This window comes from Mus pahari, chromosome 15 (genome assembly GCF_900095145.1).
Source record: "Mus pahari chromosome 15, PAHARI_EIJ_v1.1, whole genome shotgun sequence".
NCBI lineage: Eukaryota > Metazoa > Chordata > Mammalia > Rodentia > Muridae > Mus > Mus pahari.
This window is the reverse complement of record NC_034604.1, coordinates 70,429,469-70,446,968: the sequence shown is the minus strand read 5'-3', so window position 1 is coordinate 70,446,968 and position 17,500 is coordinate 70,429,469. Positions and strand designations below refer to the sequence as shown.

Sequence of the window (17,500 nt, the reverse complement as noted above, 5' to 3'; positions counted from 1 at the left end):
CCCAATCTAGTCTTTTTTGGGCTAGCCCCTGCAACTTTGTGGCTTCCATATTCTTATGTATAAACAATTCGCACCGAGCTGGCATTCTGAAGAGTCCATTCCCACAATCTAGAGCTCGGGCCCAACTTCCACTCCACCCCACCCCACCCCGCCCCATATTCAGGACCCAGAGAAGTACACTGGCTAGTACATTGTGCTTACATAGGAAAAGCAATGTCAAAAGCCCCCAGGAGGATGCACCTTGGCCCACAGAATTCCAAAAGGGGTGGCGTTCAGTGTGTCTCTCCTACCGTTCCTTTCTCAAACTTGTTGGTGCGATTCTCTGACTTGCCAAGGTACCGCTCCCCCGTGTCCCCAAGGTCTCCGTAGATGGTGATGTAGACCTTGGCATCCGTCCCTGCCCCAGGAACATTCCCTGTGAAGATCTGCACCGAGTACAGCACAACTGCCCATCAAGTTGGACAGATAGACAGACAGACAGACAGACAGACAGACAGACAGACAGACAGACAGAGGGAAGAGAAGGGTGGAAACCCATTAGATCAAGGGAGCAGGGTTGGTCAACATACAAAGGTATTTATTTTCCTTCCATTGCTTGGCTATGCATGGTTGACTACACCCTGTGTGTGGGCTTCAGTCAGATGTCACCCATCAGATCTGGGCTCAGGAGGCTTTCAGAGAACCAAAAGATGGGGGCTTTTGGAGTGCCCCTTAACCCATTCACCTATTCGAATTAGTCCAAGGAGATTGCCCTAAGTATGTCTTTGCTATGACCACCAAGTCTTTATGCTGTGATCCTGGCAATGAAAAGCCTTGGTGTCCAGCTACACCAGTTCTTCTAACCGGATTGGCTGTTTGTGCAGTAGTTTTCAAATAATGATCATCCTTCCAATCATTTTGATTTGTTCTTCAGCCCACTGGTACCACTCACACTGCCCCAGAATCCCCCAGGGAAACTCTTCCCTCCCCCCACCCTCCAAACACAGAGACTGAGAACTAAGCCTTTGTTCCCATGGTGCCTGGGAAGGGGCTGAGTACCAGGGTGATTAGTATACAAAGATCCTGAGGAGAATGGAAATACGTGTGGTCTTGGCTTTGCTCTGATGCTGTGATTCAGCAAGGAAGAATTAGACTCCTGCCTCCCCAGCCTCCAGCCCTGTGGACGTCAAGTCCTCCGCGTGCTTCTACAGATGCAGGAAGGCTTTGCCTCTTTCCTCCCTGTATCCCTTTGCCCTGGGAAGTCCAAGGGAACAGGATGGGGAGGGAGATTTCAGGGTGTTTGGAAACTAGGTGGAGGTTCCTGAGTGCTGTTCCTAGCCACCCAGAGAAGTGACCTAAGTGTTGGCACAGACCCAGAGCGCAATGGCACCGCATGGCAGGGGAACTAGGGTGGCATGGTACCTGTCCTGGACTAAGGGCCATTCCTGTGAGCTCAGGGGAGGGGCTTACAACACTTAGAAGGGGGATTTGCTTTCCTACAGTGACCGAGAAGAGCTTTGCTCCCAAGCCCCAGAAGTGGGCCCACAGCTACCACTAAGAAGTCAGTGTAACAAATCAGTGTGCCGTGGGCCGCTTGTACCCACAGTTAGGGGCGTGTTCACACCCCTGTGGTTCCTGATGAGTCTGCTTTTCCTCTGGGTTCCATAGCATCCTGCTTCTTTCTGGCTTTCGTGGGTCCCTCATCCACACAGTCCATGGCTGCTGAATCCTTTAGCCCCACCTTGACCCTTCTGTACTCATTTCGTACAACCTGCCTTTGTCTTCCTGACCTCCTGCGCCTGTATCTTCAACTCAGGTCTCTGTAATTCAAATTTCCAACTCCTGTCACCTAATGGCTACCTCCACTGGGACTAGGGCCCAGGATCACAAACTCACACAACTAAGTGGAACTTGGTCGCTTCTGTATCCTTTACCTTCTCCAAACCCTCCCTGACTTCATAGCTCCTTCTCCCTCACTCTCCAAAGCTCCTGGTTGTTTCATGAGACTTGATGGTTAGATGTGTGTCCCCTGATACAGCCAAGAACTGGGGGGCCAGTCCATCCCGCTCAGCTTGGCACAGCAGCAGCCAACATGTCATGGGCCTCGGTGACTGATAATGAAATTATCTCTGTTGCTTAAAAGAGGCAGCATGTCTGTCGGGCCAACACCAACGTAACATTAGCAGTCTTGTCACAGCTTAGACACAACAGTTGATGACTGGCCTCTCCCTGCCGTTTCCCCCCACCCCCACCCCCCACTCCTGGCAGCCTTGGAGTCTGTTCCGAATGTGAAATGATCACAGGTGGGTGGACCTGTCAGAAACGCCTCTTCTAGGCGCTCCTCGTCCCAGACTGAGATGAATGATCTTCTAACTCCCCCTCTCCTCCTCCTGCTGCTTTCTCTGGTCCTTTGGTAATTAAGAAAACCCGATTCAGCTTCTTGATGGATGCTGAGCAAGGCGGGTATGCAGGAGCCAGCTATTTCTGGAACCTCCACCCTCCTGTCCCACCCCGGCCACACAGCTTGTCAGGGAAGGGGTGTTTCCTTAGAAACCTCGGAGTGGGTTCTGTGGAGTACAGTTTATACAGAACATCCCAAGAGTGATGTTGAAAACAGCAGGCCAGGGTGTCCATCTGTGGTCCAAATAGGAAAAAAAAAAAAAAAAAAGATACATTTCACTGACTGATAGCAAAGAAATTGTGTGGGTAGAGAAAGATGGCTCAGTTAAAGGAAAGCAGGGAGTGCCACTGTTTTACACAAAGAGAAAAACATATTCGTCCCTTGTCTTTTGACTCTCATGAGCAGAAAGATCTGTGTCCCACCCCCACCAGCTTCATAAGAGAATTTTGAGTTTTACTAGAATCCTGGGTTTTACTCCAGTTTTTCCAAAATTATAACACTGTAAGTTTGAGTTGGTTTTCAAGTTCTTGGAGCTTCTATGATATGTGTAGACTGCCCTGTTGGGGAAGAACCATGCACATTTTTGTGGATTATCAGTGGTAGAAACCTCTATAACTGACATCATTGATTATCGAATAGTAAAGCTTACTTCATCACCAGAGCTGAGTGGTGGGTAAGTGCTATCCATGTGGTAAAGAAAGGGGACACATGTGCTGCGCACGTACACACATGTGCCTACAGGGTAGTGTGAGGAAAAATCTGGGGAGTGAAACTTTAATGCCAGCAGGCACAGAAAGGATCTACATTGAGAAGACTAAGGAGATAGGAAGATAACCAGCGTTTGATGATGCCGCTCAGACCAAAGGCAGGAAGAAGCAGGAGAAGTGGGTGGTCAGGATGATTCAAGTCCTGCAGAGAAATAACAGCTATGGAGCACAGTGACTAGCAGATGCAGAAAACAAAACCCCGCGACTTTGGACAAACCCAGAACCTGGACCTAACCCCGGAGTTAGGCCGCGCCGGGAGGTTCTACCTTATTTTCCTTCTTAAAAACAAACCCTTTACAGGACAGGGTTTTGAACCAGGTGCTCACATGTTAGGCAAATACTCTCCCTCTGAGCTATGCTCTAGTCTAGACTGTCCAGCAAGAACAGAGAGAGACACACCATACCCACTAGTGGCCAAATGAACTGAGCAGCAGAAAGCCAAGAGCAGGGTAATCCAGGCAGTGAGTGACCTGTTGGGATGTACCACGCTGTAGAAGTAGAAGGGATTTGAGCACAAAGTCAGAATCTGAAGACTGGCCTGCCATCTTCCAGATGTGTGAACTCGGCAAGTTATGTAACCTCTGTGAGCCTCAGTTGCCCAGTGATAGCATAGGCCATCCTCCTATGTGAGGAGGCTCACCCTGGCAGGGACGGGCACGCTGTGAGGAGGACTGTGGTCCTGGGACTTTCTGTGCAGCAAAGGCCACTCCCCCCTCTCCCCTCCAACACACACACTTACTGTCCAGAGGCTCCTCCACTTCCTTGTAGACTTGTCTTAAGGATCCATCTTTCATATACTTCTCAGTGAAGATGTCGTAAGGGACCAGTTCTCGGATGGTCTTCTTGTCATCCTCAGAGGTGGCAAGCCATCGATCACAGGGGAAAGTCAAGGTTTCTGTGCCCTGGGGTGAGGAGGAAGGGGGACAATTGGTCTGTAAGGAGGGGACTGCTCAGACCAGTGACTCCCCAGTGTGATGAAGCTCGGGGGAGCCAAAGACAAAAAAAGTTATTTCCTCACAGTGTGAAGACACAGGGACCCTTTATAGCCTGATTTCAGAAGATCTAGCCTTAGAGATTCACACAACCACAGGAGGAGGAGTTAGTTAGCTTTTTGAAGGCTGCACTTCCTGGGTCACATTTAAAAATCAATATTTGAATCCTGTCCCAGATACTTGGGGCCAGTAGGTGAAGAGGGGCCTCTGTATTTTTAAATCCATCTTGTCAGCGACAGCTTGCTGTCTTCCAATATTTTCCTAGTGTTATCTAAGTTGTCCAGGTTAAATTTTCCTCTGGAGTTGACCCTGGGCAAGGGCACGCTGGGGGCTCACTGGTCCTGCTGCTTTGAGGAGGACACATAGACCAGAGTAGATGGCCTTGACCAGTGGCTCTCAACCTTCCTAATGCTGCGACCCTTTAATACAGTTCCCCATGTTGTGATGAAATTGTTTCTGTTGCTACTTCATAACTGCAATCTTGCAGCTGTTATAAATCATAATGTAAAGATTCGATTGACAGGTCGCATACCTGTTATGTGACCCCCGTGAGACAGTCATCCCAGCCCACAGGAGTTGTGACCCACAGGTTGAGAACCACTAGCCAGACTCCTTCCCTGGAATACTGGGAGATGCTACGTTGGCCCTGAGCTAGTTAACCGCCCCAGAAGCTGAAGTAACAGGCAAGCCAATATGCTGTGAACTTAATCTGGGAAAAGATGAAGCGCCGAGAAAGACCCGTCTCCAACTTACGTCTTTCTCAGGGAGGAGCCTGCGGATGTCCACGTGGGAGCAGTGCCACCCAGGGTTTATGCCTGTGTTGTCATGGCCAATCCGAATTTTTTCTATGATCTCACCCACATCTTCTAACTTCAGAGAGGAAAGAAGGCACCGCGAGTTAGTACAAAGTCTTCAGCCACCTTATTCTTCCTTGGGGCCTCCATATTCAAATCCCTCTGAACTTCTGAGTGTTATAAGTTCTCCTGAGCAGCCAGGCCAAGCCCCTCCTTTTTGCATGCCAATGCTTCCTTCTCTCAGTCTGGACACAGTAGGTCCTGAATCAGGCACTCGGGTCTTTCAGGGGTGTCTGGCTCTTCGCAGAGCTGCTACCTTTCCCATCCTCCATTACTTGATGCCATAGTAGCACAATCTCTGAGAACTGAGTTGGGTCTTAGAAGAGGGGACCTGGTACAGCCCGTGCCCCCGTCTTGCTAGTCAGATGATGTTCAGATCCTCCAATTTTTAAAAGTCCCTCCACTTCTATAATTCTTTTTCTCTACTCCTACAGATTCTATTCCCCCCAAAATTACAGAAAACGGTGTCTTAGTCAGCCAAAACCAGGACCAGGGCCGGGGCAGCCACAGCATGGTTCTCTCTCTCTCTCTCTCTCTCTCTCTCTCTCTCTCTCTCTCTCTCTCTCTCTGATTTATTTATTTTATGTATATGAGTACACTGTTGCTCTCTTCAGACACACCAGAAGAGGCCATCAGATCCCATTACAGATGGTCANGAGCCACTATGTGGTTGTTGGGAATTGAACTCAGCCTCTGGGAATTGAACCACTGAGCTATCTCTCTAGCCAACATGGCTGCCTTTATCACCTGTTCTTTATCTAAGTCCCAGGCCAAGCACCTTGTCACTCCATAGATAGACAAGGATGCTGCCGGTGCCATGATCTTGCTGCCCTCCGGAGATGCCCCCACTATCTGTCCCCTGCTCTGAATCAGAAAGCAGAGTCCATGGCCACAGTGGTCCTTAGGGGCCTTGCAAGCCCAGAGGACTCAGAGCTAACTAAACAAAGATCATTGCTTCTAGATGATGTAAGGGCTGCAGAGACTTTTAATAGATCTTATGGTTACCTGTGGCAGAAGTACAGATGCCCCAAGTGAAGTCTGTGATTCACATCCAACTGACCACCTCATCATCCCAAGTGGCCAGAAAATAAAGGGTCCCCAGCTCATCTTCCACACAGAAGTCTCTATTTCCTTCCCTGTCCCATAGGCTTTGAGGTTTGGGACATGTGGCTTCAATGGCTCTTCTGTAAACTTAGTCCTACGGCAAGCACTTAGTTGCGTGCATCAGGGGACCATCTTGTCTGTGTCACCATAGACAGAAAAGAGGCCTTCAGAGGACTGCTGGTCAAGGGTGCTGACCTATCATAGCAATACCTCATAGGTGGCCTCAGAAGGCACAGGCATCAGAAAAGGTCCTGGCATTCTCCTTTGGGAAGGGTGAAGGCATTGTCCAAGAAGGCTTTGGAGCTGAACTGCTGGGACCCTAACTCACTGGCAGTGACAGTTTGTATAGGCTTGGCCCAGGGAGTGGCACTATTAGGAGGTGTAGCCTTGTTGGAGTGGGTGTGTCACTGTGGACATGGGCTTTAACACCCTCATCTTAGCTGCCTGGAAACCAGTCTTCTGCTAGCAGCCTTCAGAACAAGAAGTAGAACTCTCAGCTTCTCCAGGCCCAAGTATGGCTGGAGGCTGCCATTCTCCTACCTTGATGATAATGGACTGGACCTCTCTGAACTTGTAAGCCAGCCCCAACTCAATGTTGCCCTTATAAGAGTCACCTTAGTCCTGGTGTCTGCTCACAGCAGTAAAACCCTAACTAAGACAGTACCAGGGACTGGGGTATTGCTGAGATAGGCCTGACCATGCTTTTGTCTGTAAGAATGTGGATTTTGAGACTTTGGATTTGAAAAGTGGTAGAATGCTTTAAATGGGGCTCAGTGAGCTATCCTAGTAGGAATATGGAAGACTTTGTTGCTGTGAGTGATTTGAACTGTGCAGGCCTTGCCCAAGAGGCTTCAGTGGAGAAGAATCTAAGGGCGTGGCCTAGAGAAGAATCTAAGGGCGTGGCCTAGAGAAGAATCTAAGGGCGTGGCCTAGAGACTATTTTGTAGTATTCTGAAGAACATGGCTGCTTTCTGCCCTTACCTGAGGCTAAGGTAAAGGGATTTATATTAACTGCATTGATAAAAGAAGTCTCAAAAAAAAAGGCCACCAGAGACTTTGGTTTCTGGTTAAGTCTCACAAAGGGCATTTTGAACAATTGTAGCAAGATTAGAAAAGAAAAATATAAAATATATGCTCCAAGTAGTAAATGGGTACCAGGAAGTGAAACAGAACTGAATCCTATGTTCTAGGAGATAACAGATTATGGGAAGGTAACTTTGGGGCAAGATCTCATCCAGCTAAGTTTAGGTCCAGGGATGGTGGTAATCACCTTTCATCTCAGGAGAAAAAGCCATACAGATCTCTGAGTTCAAGGTGAATCTACAGAGCAAGTTCCAGGACAGCCAAACTTAGGCAGTGAGGGAAACAGGAAAACAAGAGGCTGGTAAGATTATAGTGGGGGATCATGTTCCAGCCACAGGAAGCAGAAGAACTCGGCAGTTTTGGCCACATGGTTCTGGCCTTAGAGTCCAGAATTGGACTAGGACAACTAATGATGGTTAGGTGGAGCTAAAATATTAGTGGTGATTAAGGAGAGAATAGCATCACTGAGGTGACATCTTCTGGAAAGTGTCTTCGGGGAGCACAAAGAAGCTGTGTTCCAGAGATAGCCAGTGCTGAACCTTGTGCTGCAGCTGTACTTGCTAATGTGTAAGAGTCATCCAGGTGGTATTAGTTTTGAAGGTATGAAGGCACCATGAACTGTGTGAGGTCATGGAAGGCCATTGGTGAAGGTGCAGTTTCAGTTGCAATTGATAGCCCAGGACTGAATGGGTCATGCAAAGGAGTTGAAGCTTGCCACCATGAAGAGAGCCTGTGAGAGGCTATTGGTGAAGCCTCGCTGTAGCAGAAGACCCCAGTGTATTGGAGAGGTCAGTTCCATGGGATGATCATCAAGAACAGCAGCAGCAGTGGAGTGGAGTCAACCTGAGCTTAGGGTGCTACAGAGAGCAGACCTGGAGAAGTGACACTAGTCCTTTGGAGGAACCCAGAAGATCATGTGTGGATCCCAGACATTGAAACAAGAAGCTGTAATATTGAAGTTGTTTTGGAGACCACAAGATTTTTGAGATGCCAGAGCTGTGGGCTATCTGCTGAGGAAAGCTGCTAACAGGGAGTAAAACCAGCCCAGGAGAAAGAGGTTTGTTGCAGTCAACAAAGATGAAAAAGGAGTTGGCGATCTAAAGACCGCTTTGACATCAGCCATGGAGATGCAGAGTGTGGAGTTTGCCCAGCTGGTTTCTGTCTTGCTTTGGGGATTACAGCTAAGTGATTGGATGGATTTCAGATGAGACTTTGATGTTTTGGGACTGCTGTAGACTATGGGGACTTAGGGAAGTTGAGCTAAATGTAGCTTTTATTATGCTATGGGTAGGTATGGCCCCCATAGACTCATGTGTTTGAACAAGCCTATGGGGGCCAGGGAGTAGAATGTGATGGCTTGTATATGCTCAGCCCAGAGAGTGGCACTATTAGGAGGTGTAGCCTTGTTGGTGTAGGTGTGTTGGGGACGTGGGCTTTAACACCCTCATTCTAGTTGTCTGGAAGCCAGTCTTCTGCTAGCTGCATTCAGAACAAGAGGTGGAACTCTCAGTTCCTCCAGGCCTGTGTCTGCCTGGATGCTGCCATACTACTACCTTGATGATAATGGACTGAACCTCTGAACCTGTAAGCCAGCCCCAATTAAATGTCTTCCTTATAAGAGTTGCCTTGGTCATGGTGTCTGTTCACAGCAGTAAAATCCAAACGAAGACAATGAGTAGTACTACATTAGTATGTTTCAAACCTTTCTTGTTGTGGGTACTTATGTGTGAGATGGGATTGTGATACTGCCACACTCTTGGAACTGTCACATGGAGTCAATGACTTGGTTCTTATTGAGTGCTTACAGCAGAGCTGACATTTCAGATGAGCTCAGGAGTCCAAACTGTCAATGTGGTTCTCCCAGCCGACCCACCAGGGTGGACCACAGAGAGGGAGAGCAGTTTGCTAATAGGTAATCCAGAGTGAGGACGGGAAGGTGATCTGTGGACTGAGTGATGGACTGAGCATCCACCAGCGAAGAGTAGAGAGGAAGAAGATGCAGGCAGGAAAGACAAGTTAGGAGACAAAGCCTTTTCATTTGTCCAAGCTCCCTCACTCCCTGAAGACCCAGACAGTTGACAAAGAATGAACAGCAACTTAACTGACAAATTATAGCTGCCTATAATTTGGAAACCTCACTGATGAAAGTCCCCAGGAGTCCTGTTACAGTGTAACCTGGGCACTAATTACATCATTCTCTGTGATACACCCACCATGTCATCTTATGTGGAGAGATGTTAACCTGTGTAGATGACTGAATCAGCCCTGATCTTTTTTCCATGGCAGATCTCCCGCCAAAGCTGCCTTCTCCCAGAGGGGTCGGGTGGGGGGAGCTAAATTCTCAGAGCAACAGCTGGCTGAGGGTAAGAACAAGCTAGACGTTCTGTTTCCCACTGGAATACAAGGGCATGTTGCTACTGGTCCTCATTACCTGAGGAGTGGAGGATTCAAAGGTTCCTCGCTCCTCTTGTAGGCTGGCTTCATCGCTACCCTCTTCCTGAGCTCCCCCATGCTCATCCTGTGCCCTCAAGCTCCATGCTGTGTCTGTTTCCACCCCTGGTCCATTGGGTATGCTGTCACCTCCCAAGCACACCTCTCCCCCTTGTCCTGAGTAGTGCCCAGTTCCATGCCTGGTTTTAAGCCATCTCCTCCAGGACCAGTGGTCAGCTCAATCCACCTGGGAGACTACCGCAGAGTATAAGAACACTGTGGTCAAAGTCAGTTCCCCTAAGTTTGATTCTGGTTCCCCTGCGTGCTAGCTGTGTGGTTTGGGTAAAGCCACTAACTCTACTGTGGCTCAATCCCCTCCTCTTTCCTCGGGGCCAGTATAGCGCAAAATTGTTACAAGGGTCCAGTGAACATAGATAAATCTCATATGTTAGGGCCTCTGACCCATAGAGCCAGAGATGGTGACAAGCACTAGGTTTCCTGTCCTGTGTGAAGGTCTGGGCTCCCCAGTTGTATGACAAACTCCTTGCAGGCAGAGTCTGGGCTTTTCTGCTGTGTCTCCTGCCCAAGCTATCTCACAGAAGAGAACAGCACAGGCATTGTTCTACATACAGACATGTAGGAATGCCAAGGTGCTGGAACCCACATCTCCAGTCAACATCAGATGACAGAACACTGCCCAGACCTGACAGGAGCTGTAAGACATACATAACAATTGTGTCCAACTGATGTAACTTGAAAGCCAAGCAGGAGACATAGCCTCACACAATCCCCTGTGAGAGATTTGCACCATCCAGCACCCCAGCTCCTACCTGCCTGGAAGGTGCTCTGCACCCGAGGTAGAAGCAGGAAGAGATCCTGTTGGCATGCCTGTCTCCCAGGTTCTGCTCATCACCTTTCATCCTGACAACTTGTCCTAAAAGGCCTGGATAGCTAGCTCTACCATCCTCCCGTCTGGCTGGACACACAGAGGCTCAGAGAGGCTGAACAAGTTGCGCATCTCCCATTAGCTGTGGCCCATCTAGATGAAGGGTTGCCCCTCTGCGGCAGTGCAAGGAGCCGGGTACCTCCACAATGAAGCGGGAAGCCGACTTCCTCTCGAAGAACAGCTTCTGCTCCCTCTTGTTGGTGCACAGGAACTTCTGCCGGGTGCACACGGCATCACAGCCGTAGATGACTATGAAGATGTTGGCATCCGTCCCAGCAGCGAAGACATCACTGGTGTAAAGGGTGATCTCATAAGGGACAACTGAGAGGGGTGGCAGAGGGCAAGGCCAAGGGGGCAGAAAGAAAACAGAAGGTACTATAGGTGAGGTCAAGTTCTTCATAGCCTCAGCGGCCTTTTAGTCATGCTCTGTAACCTAGAGCTTTGGATTTCAGAGGCAAACTGCCAATCAGGAGAGCCAGGCTACAGTGATGAGATAGTGTTCTCTTCTCATTCTGTCCCTTGCTCTCAGCCCCTCCCTTGCTCCAAACTGGCAAGCTCCCTTGAACCAATCCACATCACTCCTGGCCTCTCATCCAGCTGGCCTGGCTTGATAGATATTTCTTATAGGGGAGTGGCGAGGAGGAGGAGGAGGAGGAGGAGGAGGAGGAGAGGGGTTCTAGGAGGGGAGGGGGAGGGGAGGAGGAGGGGAAGGGAGGGGGGAGGAGGAGTTATTTGGCATGGGAGCCCACAACTTTAATACCAGTACTCTAGAGGCAGAGGCATGTTGATAGTTATAATTTCAAGGCTAGCCTGGTCTATATAGTGAGTTTCAGGATAGCCAGGGCTATATAGAGAGACCTATTTAAAATAAACAAACAAACAAAACAAAAACAAAAAACAGAGTAACTAACAAACAAGCCAGAGTGACGTAAGAGCGCCAGGGTTCTGGGGCTGGCTTTTAAATCCTTTGAGTTTTCTGTCTTGCTTCCGGAATAAGGAATATTGAAACAAAACGGAAGAAAGCCGAAGCGGACACGATATTTCCCACGGACAATGACTTCAACCTCTGGAACAACTAACTGGGCAGCTCTGCTGCTGCGTGCTCACCTGGGCAGCTCTGCCCCCTTGTGGGTTGACACTTTGGAGATGAAGGCCTTCATGCTGTCTGAGACCTGTGCTACATCATAGTTCTGCTGCTCCTCCTTCTGGGGACCAGGCTGGGATTGTTTTCTGCCCGCAGCATCTTGCAGTAGCTGGTCTAACTGGTCTGGTGAGAGCGTTAGCCACTGGTCATCTGAGAAAGGAAGCACATACACTACAGGCCCTCCTGGAAAGGCAGCACATGCGCTGTCACAGGAGAGGCCCTCCTGGAAAGGCGGCACATGCGCTATCACAGGAGAGGCCCTCCTGGAAAGGCGGCTCGATCCCGACCTTCCTGCCATGCTCCTGCCCTCACTCACCATCCTCAGGAGGAAGGTCAGCTTCTTCTGGCTTGAGCTCATTGACATCAAATGGCACTGTCTGTAACACGGTTAAGATCTCTTCGCCTGGGCTCATAGCAAGTGAACTATAAAAACATGGAAGACGTGAGCATTTCTTATGATGGTGTCATGACTCACTATCCACACCGACGGAACCATCTCAGCCATTTAGATGAGGCAAACTCATTAACAGCTTCGTACTTTCAAAAAAATCCCATGAGTAAATTATCCCTACTCCATGTATTGCAAGCATTACTGGACAAGAAAAAAATCATAATAAATGGAAAAGCACAGGTGGATGTGATAGTGTATGCTGTCACTGCAGCGCTTGAAAGGCAGAGGCAGGAAGATCGGGTCTTCCAAACCAGTCTCAGAAATACAGCAGGTTAGAAAAAGAAAAAAAAGTACTCATAGAAAAAGGAGCACGTCTTTAATCCCAGCACTCGGGAGGCAGAGGCAGGCAGATTTCTGAGTTCGAGGCCAGCCTGGTCTACAAAGTGAGTTCCAGGACAGCCAGGGCTACACANGTGTGTGTGTGTGTGTGTGTGTGTGTGTGTGTGTGAGAGAGAGAGAGAGAGAGAGAGAGAGAGACTGGGAAGAAGGCTTAGTTAATAAAGTGTCAGTCATGCAAGCAAGGATGATGATCTGAATTCAAATTCCCAGAACCCACATAAAAAGCTAGGCACTGTGTCACATGCCTGTAACACCAGCATTGGGGGCTAAAACAGAGATGGGTGGACCCCTAAAATTAACGAGAGCTTCAGGTTTAGTGAGATACCCTATCTTGAAAAATAAGAGTACAAAGCATTTGAGGCGACACCCAACATTGTCTGACCCTAACATGTAGCCACATATGTGTACACACACCTATGCTATTACGTACATACACCACACCATATATATAATATATCATGTACATTACCAAAGGACAGAAGGAGAGAAGAAAGGAGAAGAGAAAGGAAGGAAAGAAGGAAGGAAAGAAGGAAGGAAGTTAAAACTCCAAAGGAGTCCACAAGAAAATATGCCATATTTTGTGCTCTTGGATCTCAAAGGGGGGCATTCATTTTAGGAGCTGCCTGCTCTTAGGGGACCCCAACTTTCTCAAAATGAGGAACTGTCTCCAGTGTTCTAGAAAGGATTCCCTGAAGAAGTACGGATATATCCATGCCTGCAGTGGTGCCGATCTCACCCACTGGGAACTTGTCATGTGCCAGACTTAGTACTATACCCCGGACAGCACTATAATCCCCAGGGTGCCAATGGAGTGCTATTGTACCTGTTTCATCAGAAGAGAAAGCCGAAAGCTGCAGAGGGAAGTGACTTGTCCTGGGTCACATGGTGGAACCTGAGCTCAAACTTAATTGGAACTACATAGTCTACTTCTGGGATGGACTGGAGGAAATTATTTCTGCCTACCCACAAGCCACAGGGTGCAGTGGTTCGTGGACACTTTCCAGCTGGAGAGCTGTTTTCTACTGTTCCTGGGAATATGGCTTCCTGGTGCCCCAGAGCTCCTTGTCTGTGGGTCCCCTCCTCCCAGAGACTCTCCAGAAGTGGGTCTGATCTGGTCCCTTCCTCTTTGCTTCCTCTTGGGGCTTTTCAGTTCTTTCCATACCCCACACTCCTTTTTTTTTTTTTTTTTTAAAGCAAATGCAAGGCTAAGATTCACCGGCTATATTAGAATATTTTGCCATTTTATATAAAAGACCTGAGCATCTATTGTTGCCTGCAAGGGTCCTGAAACCAATTCCCAAACATACAGGGAGACACTGTGTACTCAGTCAGACTATGCAAAATCTCAAACTGGTGAGATACAAAATGTAGCCTGTTTTGGTGCAAAAAGGGGGATAAGTGTCCTGCACGAAGGACTCAGTCATTCTTCCTGTAAGTGGTGAGTGTTGGTTCACTCTGACCTGCACTTTGGGCAGCTCCTGGGGCAAGGGCTAGGTCCAAGCCTTAACTAGAGTAAAGGTCTCTTCAGTTCAGGTTTTGGGCCAGAAAATACACTGATGACCTATTGGTTCTAACTTTGACTGATCATCCATACTGTTTGATTCTGAGCTGTTCAGGGAAAAAAATTTAGTAATGTTCATTATTTAGCTAGAAAAATAAATTGACTGTTCTGTGTGGGTTTCAGATTTCAGCAAATTCTGACAGATTTTCACAGTTCAGCTGATTTCAGTTTGAGTGTTAGCACCTAGCAGGATTTACGGGCACAAGAACATCAGGTGTGAACATTTTCATGACAGGGATTACCCACCTTCCTGGGGGAGGAATATTTACCCTCAAGTTCTTCCTTGACTCCCAACAGCAGAAAATCCCAGAGCAGAAATTTCTCTGGCTTGGTAGAAGGTAAAGAGGATTGTGATGGGGTGGGTGGACCATCACTCCTCACGACCTCTGGTTTAACATTAGCCACTCCGTATCACTGTCTCTATTTTATAGATGAGAAAACTGAGTCCCCGAGAGGCCAGACTATGAATTCTCATCAGTAAGCATTGTGTAGAGTTTGGAATAAATCCAATATTATCTTTCTGGGGTCCTGGGCTAGAGCCATAGTATTCTCTCACCCGCCCACCCCCACCCGAGCTCAGGACATTTGAGGAAGGAACAAGAGAGCCGAACAGAATCTCCAAGGTAGGTTTGGCCCCATGTCAACTGTGGAGGAGGATCTGGGGCTGAGTTAGGACAACAGGTTATGGGGTACCCCAGGAGGGCCAGCCCTTCCACGAGGGTTCCTACATGGTGTGTAAAGCCTTGTCTGAAGCTCTGCGTGGAAGAGGTCCCTGACGATGCTGCCGTCGTCCTCATTCTTTGCCAGCCAGCGGCCACAGGGAAAGGTCATGCACTTCCCAAGCGATGGGGCATCCACCTCTACCCAGTCTACAAACCAGCCTGGGGCCTTGCCTGTAGACAGAGAGAGAGAGGAAGAGCCCACTGAGAGCGTGTACAGATACGGCTTCCTGGGGATGAGTTCAGAAACTCCCAGTTCCCTTCCCTCCTCCAGCTCCCAGAGCTCCACCAGTCTTGTGGCACCCTTCACTGACAGCGTTGTCAAGACAACACTTATTAAGATGTGCACATGGCTAAAACTGCATCCCACTCCAGGCTGGACCAGCGTCAGCAGAAGAGCAGCAGCAGGAGGTAGCTCCTGCCACTGCTGGTCTTGGAGAAGCACTGAGAGGAGGTAACAGGAGGGCAGGCAAGTCTGATCAAGAGAAGCAAGGATGCTGTGAGGATGGACCAGACCAGGAGCCCAGGGATGCACAGAAAGCCTGTGTCCATGGAGACATTCTCATCCCATCATGGTGCCTTGGAGATGATGCTCACATTTCCTGGTTCTATTTATGATGACGAGAGCGGAAGCAACAAGAGTTCAGTTTAGGGAAGTAAATGAAGACCAGGAAGGGACCCTTGTCTTACAGTTCCAACAGTGCTGCTTCTACGATATGATTTCTTCCTCAAGCTAAGAAACGGAGGTCTGGAGAACAGCCAAGAGTTCTACTTTACTGTGGAAAAAAAAATATGGATACCTTCTTTGTCTGGCTGCTTTGTCAGTGGGTTCCATGAAGGTGTGGCTGACTCACTGGTCCCTAAACTGGGGTCCCTAGGCTAGCAATTGTGTACGGCCAAGGGACTTGAAAGACATGCACATTCTCAGAACCCCTGAATCAGAGACACTGCGGTGGACCTAGAAGTCATGTCCTAATATCCCCTCCCACTTGAATGATGTCAATGTGCCATCAGGTTAGAGACCCATTGATCTCTTACTGAGGTTGAGATCTGGAGAAAGGCTTCCAACATCACCTGTATGCAGGTCCCAGTGAAGATTAACAAGCCCAGAACCTGTGGCAGCCAGGGCTCCCCTGGGCAGGTGAGGTTTAGAAGCTGTGTCCTGATGGAAGGCATGCAGTGCACAAGTGATTGGTCCATGGGTTCTCTAGCTCAAGTAGGGAACAAAAGGGAGGGAAACCAGACCTGTGTTGTCATGGCCGATCCTAACTTTCCAAAGGTCTCCCAGATCCAGCGTCTCCACTGTGAAGATTTCAATGCTGTCTCTTTCAAATTTGTCACTGTTGGTCTTGGAGGACTTCAGAAGGGTCATTCCTGCCAACCAAATAAGCCCATTGTGACTGACTGGCTCTGAGATTGTCACAAACTGCTCTCACGGCCCTCTTTCTTCTTCCTAATAATGACCAACCTTCCGAACTCCCACCAAACCATCAAAGGTGCTGTACCTCCCACAGAGTGTGTGTTGTGTGTGTGTTATATGTATGTGGTGTGTGGTATGTGTGGTGTGTATGCATGTATGTGTGTGTGGTATGTGTGTGTGATGTGTATACATGTATGTGTGTGTGCTGTGTGTATATGTATGTGTATGGTATGTGATGCATGTGTGTGTGTGTATGTAGTATGCATGTAGGTGTAGTATATATATATATATATGTGGTAAAAGTATGTATAGTGTATGTGGTATGTGTAATTGTGTAGTGTATGATATGTGTGTGTGTGGTATGAGTGTAGGTGTGGTATGTATATGTATGATACATGTATGTGCTGTGTATGCATGTATGTATGTGAATGGTATGTGATGTGGGGTGTGTGGTATGTGTGTAGATGTGGTGTGTATGTATGTGGTACATGTATGTTTATTCTATGTGGTATGTATGCATGTATGTGTGTGTGTGGTATGTGATATGTGTGTGTATGTGTATGTGGCATGTATGTAGGGGTGGTATGTATCTGTATGGTACATGTATGTGTAATGTATGTGCTGTGTATGTCTAACTGTTCTTTTATTGATATTTTAAAAACTCTCTCATGAATGCTTGCAATCCCTAGTCTGTATCTAAAGAAAAGCTTCCTCCGTGTTCATCCAGGAGACATCAGCAGGGCTTCCAGCCAGTGTGGATTCTTCTTCTATAACCTTACAGATCTCTGCATGAGGATAGAGCCAGTGACAAAGTCACCTACTCCACACTCACAGACCATCAGCATCCCCGTGGGGATGTGACATGCAAACATTCCGGAGACTCGCCTGGACTTAAAACGTGAGAGCTTTAAATGCCCTGACTGGCTATCCCAGACATGAAATTTGGGGCTGGCTGGGGTGTCAGCCTGAAATCTGAGGTGGACTCAGTCTTTACCATCCCTTCCCACTTCCTTGGTATTATGCTGCCTTGAAGTCCCTTCATTCCTGTGTCCAGTCCCCCCAGCAGAAAGACTTCTCACATAAACGTTCAGAGAGACAGATCTTGCTGAAAACTGACTAATGTCTATGACTTTGTTTCCTCTGTGGGTAGCCATGTAATGCCATTACAAGATGGCGCTGGCTACCACTGGCCACCACCCGTGTATTTCNGGTAAACAACCAATGTGTGCAGGTGCAAATGGGTTTCACACCAAGTCACAGCCTGTCCCAGGGCATGTAAATTAAGGACTGAAAGCAGAACCAATCAGACA

General features: G+C 48.3%; 1 protein-coding gene across 1 annotated transcript in view; it reads right to left on the bottom strand.

The window, feature by feature from the left end:
* Loxhd1 (lipoxygenase homology domains 1) overlaps nt 1-17,500 on the bottom strand; it is a 106,328-nt gene that overhangs the window by 39,734 nt on the left and 49,094 nt on the right. The window contains exons 16-21 of the mRNA XM_029547112.1: nt 16,016-16,144; nt 14,780-14,944; nt 10,696-10,877; nt 4,893-5,009; nt 3,887-4,049; nt 291-445 (exon numbers count right to left, since the gene is read on the bottom strand). Coding sequence (XP_029402972.1) covers nt 291-445; nt 3,887-4,049; nt 4,893-5,009; nt 10,696-10,877; nt 14,780-14,944; nt 16,016-16,144 — 911 coding nt within the window. The remainder of the gene's footprint in view (nt 1-290; nt 446-3,886; nt 4,050-4,892; nt 5,010-10,695; nt 10,878-14,779; nt 14,945-16,015; nt 16,145-17,500) is intronic.